Genomic DNA, 4,194 nt, shown 5'->3' on the forward strand with positions numbered 1-4,194 from the left:
TCTCTCTCTCTCTCTCTCTCTCTCTCTCTCTCTCTCGCTCCCTCTCACTACCTCTCTCTCTCCCTCTCTCTCCCTCTCCCTCGCTCCTTTCCCTCTCTGGTATAGATTTGCCAGAATGATATCTTTCTCTGTTCTGGGTGGAGGGTGATGGGAGCTGACAATGGCATTGTCCTTGCTGATGTGAAGGGTCCTAGGGGTGCTGCTTCCATGTGTGCCAGCCTGTCAGCCAGCTAACACACAGGCAGAGAATGTGTAGACGGGGGAGAGGAGGAAGAGAGGAGGGGGGAGAGTAGCATAGTGGTGCCGGGGGGGGGCGGGGGGGTGAGAGGAGGAGAGAGATTGACAAAAACAGAGAGGATGCTGGGATACGAAGGGGAACTAGGTGTAGAGAGAAAGAGTGATTCACCAAGTGACCATAACCTTCCGTAGATGTCACACACACACACGCACACACACACACAGTATACATGATTAACAACACAGAAGAAAGATAGACACAAGTACAGATGCTTGTCCTTGTCCCCCTTTTAGAGCCGTTCACATTGATTCTTAACAAAAGGTCAGATCATCACACCATCAAAGGCCTTAGTTGCTCCTATAGACTACTGTGTTTCCCTCTGGCTCCCCTGCTCTGCAAACATCCATGCTCAGACCGTGACCTCTGTCTTGCTGTTGGTGGGCAGCCCCTTGTGCCTGGGGTGTATGCGGGGCGACTGTCCATATGGCACGGGCTGGGAGAACAGCTCGGGGAGCGTCTCGATGCTGAACTGCCGCTTGTTTGAGTAGGTCTGGCGCCTGCTGTTCTGTTGATGAAGCTGCTGATGCTGCTGGTGTTGCAGATGCTGTTGTTGGTGTAACTGCTGCTGTTGGTGTAGCTGCTGTTGTTGGTGTAGCTGCTGTTGTTGGTGTAGCTGCTGTTGTTGGTGTAGCTGCTGTTGTTGGTGTAGCTGCTGTTGTTGGTGTAGCTGCTGCTGTTGGTGTAACTGCTGCTGTTGGTGTAGCTGCTGGTGTAGCTGCTGCTGCGTATGCTGCTGCTGAGGTGAGATGTGGGCTGCGGGGTGCGGGCTATGGCTCTTACTGGGGTCCCAGACTTTGAAGGCTGAGCTGGAGGTGAGCGGGTGGGTGTTGGTCTTGGAGATCTTAGGCTTGGGGAGCTGGGCGGCCGTGATGGTGATGGCCATTGGGGCGTGGATGTCTGGGGGGGGAAGGAAGGGCTTGTCCTTGGGGTGGAAGGCGATTGGCTGGAAGGTGGGGGGCGAAGACTGGTGGTGGACGTAGTCCACCATGGGGTAGCTCTTGTAGTAGTCTCTGGTCGCCACGTCTGCAGAGCGGAAGGGGAGGAGTGAAAGACGTGGAGGAGAGAGGGAAGAAACCAGTTTACATTTCATATTCAAGACGTGGCCCCACTTAACCTGTTGGTCTGTAATTGGTACATGCATTTTTTTGTAACCTTTTTACATATACATTAATTATATATAGCCATTAATAATAAATAGTATTTGATTATTGAAGAATATAGCTTATACATGTCTCATGAGCTCAGATCAACTGCTAGTGGCCATAACCCTATCCCTAACCCTTTTTTGGTGAAAAAGCTGAGCACAGCACTGTACTGAGAGCTGAAAAGTGAAAGCAGCAGAGAGCTTGCTTTGTTTTTGTTTGTTACAGGTTACAGATTGCACCTTTGAAGATGGCTCCTATTGAGAATAGAATAGAATGGCGTAATATAGAATGAAATATAAATTAGGAAATGTCTTTTGTTGTACACCGCATGAGTAATGACATTGGAATAAAACTTTAACAACGTCATTAATGACACACAAGGTCACACTGTAGGTTTATCACAGATTTGTAATTTGTAATTTATCAACCATGTCATGTAGAAGCTTTGATCTTCACCCCCAAAACCCCACCACACCCCCCTTCGAGTCTGATTTTATCCCGACAATAACATATTGCTGGCTATTGGAAATACAAGCCACCACAGTGTGTCTCTAATCCAACCTGGTGTCACTGTGCACTCGCTTGCTGACTGTGGAGAGAGGAATCAAGGTGAGACACCTCTCATCCTGCCCTTGGCAGTGCCTCTTACACACACACACACACACACACACACACACACACACACACACACACGCACACACACACACACACGCACACACACACACACACACACACACACACACACACACACACACACATTTTAAATACTTTATTTATGTCCACATACAAAGTACAATTATAAAGGACATAAATAATAAAAGTGCATTTTGACATCGTTTTGACAAACACACACACACACACACACACACACACACACACACACACACACACACACACACACACACACACACCTCCCGCTCACTAAACGTACAACCTGTCAGGTGAACCTACAATGCAAATGGAAGTGGAGCTATGCAGAGTGTACCGAGGCTTTGGTTCACGGTGAAGGAGAGGAGAGGGGGATGAAGGGAGGGGGGGGTCTAAAAATTCCTGAGGCCCCTCACCGCTAACAGTGAATGAAAAGAAAGGAAAAAAAAAAAAAAAGATGAAAAAACAGCAGCGACTGGCGGATAAGCGGGAGTTTTGAGCGGAGTAAAAATAGAGCGGGTTTGGAGTGTCGTGTGGGATTAGTGCGGGAGCCCTGAGTGGCGCTCTGCTGCTCCGTGAGGTCACAGCCCCCAGCCCCACAGCCCTCAGACACTAACAACCTTGTTTGCCTCGCTGTTGTCTTTTTCTTTCCCTTTTTTCGTTGCTATAGAAAAAGAAAAGAAAAAACATTACCCTGGTTGTTATTGTTTGTTTGTTTCATCCCATTATCCCCCCCCACCCCCCCCTCCCCTCCCGCCTCCCCTCATGTCTAACTGCCCTGGTCCTCCTTTCACTATCGATTGAGAGCTACGAGGAGAGAAGACACAGCTGCTGACAGCCTCTGTGGCCTGTGTGTGTGTGTGTGTGTGTGTGCGTGCGTGTGTGTTTGTGTGTGTGTGTGTGTGTGTGTGTGTGTGTGCGTGCGTGTGTGTTTGTGTGTGTGTGTGTGTGTGTGTGTGTGTGTAAGATACATGAATACATGTATGAATGCACACACTAGCAAAGGGTATACCCTTGCAAGTCAGAACATTAAGCAGCCAAGCAGCAAGTTGAGTTTTATCTTTAGCAACGGTGGGATCCTAATTCCAGATCAGTTAGGCTAGGGCTTCTCCTACACTCTTAGTACCAAAAGGTTATTCATTTTTCCCTGTTGGGGAACCGTTTGAAGAACCCATGTTGGTACCATGGACAGTAGAACCTTTTGGGTTCCATGTAGAACCCTTTTGGGTTCCGTGCTGAACCCATTCCACTGAGCGTTCTAAATGGTGTTATGAGAAGCTCTAGCCTGCAGAGACTCTACAGAGTCTATAGTGTATTACACAAACTCCATAAATGCAGCATATTCAGGCTTACAAAAGAGCCTAAGGTTTTAGAGACAGTCAAGATCATAGTCTCACATACTCTCACTCTCCCCATGAACACTATGATCATAGCATGAGTTGTGCTCGTAGCCTAAAGAATGCTTACGGTACATTGCCCCTTAAAGATAACAGAGTCAATGGCCAGACTCCATGTCTGGACATCTTTCTTTTTTTCTAAAATATGTTTTTAGGGCATTTCTACCCTAAAACAGTAGAGATCGACAGAAAGGATGGGTTAGAGAGAGGAAGGATGACATGCAGGACAGGTCAATGGGCAAAATCGAACCACGGACCCTGCAATTACTTGGCATGCGCCTTAGTGAGCTACGCCACCCAGGCACCCCCATAATAACTGGCCATCTTGAAGATCAAACGGCAACCATTACCATGTACACAATTACAATTAACGGAGGTAAATTGCATTTTCAATACAGAACATAGAGCACAGAGTATGTGCTTTGTTAAGGGAAGTCCTCACTTGCTCCCTCACTTGCTCCGAAACTGAGGAACCAGAGCATACAAATGAAGCTGTTTCAAACGGCCAAATCACCGCAATTGTGGGAGATTCTTCTAGCAGGAAGCATTAAACAGCTATTATGTTGATAATGATGGCGGCTCTGAAAAGAGGCCTGCTTTCATGTTGCAGTTTGGCACCCATGCCAGGGTTTAGACGTCTGTGAAGGCAGCGTCACGGTATACACAACAACGAATACATTTACATACATTTTTCTTTTTCTGAAAG

General features: G+C 47.5%; 1 protein-coding gene across 1 annotated transcript in view; it reads right to left on the reverse strand.

The window, feature by feature from the left end:
* Positions 1–647: 647 nt before the first annotated feature.
* LOC308150594 (protein shisa-9) overlaps positions 648–4,194 on the reverse strand; it is a gene marked incomplete at both ends in the record, with an annotated part of 66,366 nt that continues 62,819 nt past the window's right edge. Inside the window, one exon of the mRNA XM_080523409.1 lies at positions 648–1,321. Within this exon, the coding sequence (XP_080379535.1) occupies positions 648–1,321 (674 nt within the window). The remainder of the gene's footprint in view (positions 1,322–4,194) is intronic.

This window comes from Nansenia antarctica (assembly GCF_963989245.1).
Source record: "Nansenia antarctica genome assembly, chromosome: 2".
Taxonomy (NCBI): domain Eukaryota; kingdom Metazoa; phylum Chordata; class Actinopteri; order Argentiniformes; family Microstomatidae; genus Nansenia; species Nansenia antarctica.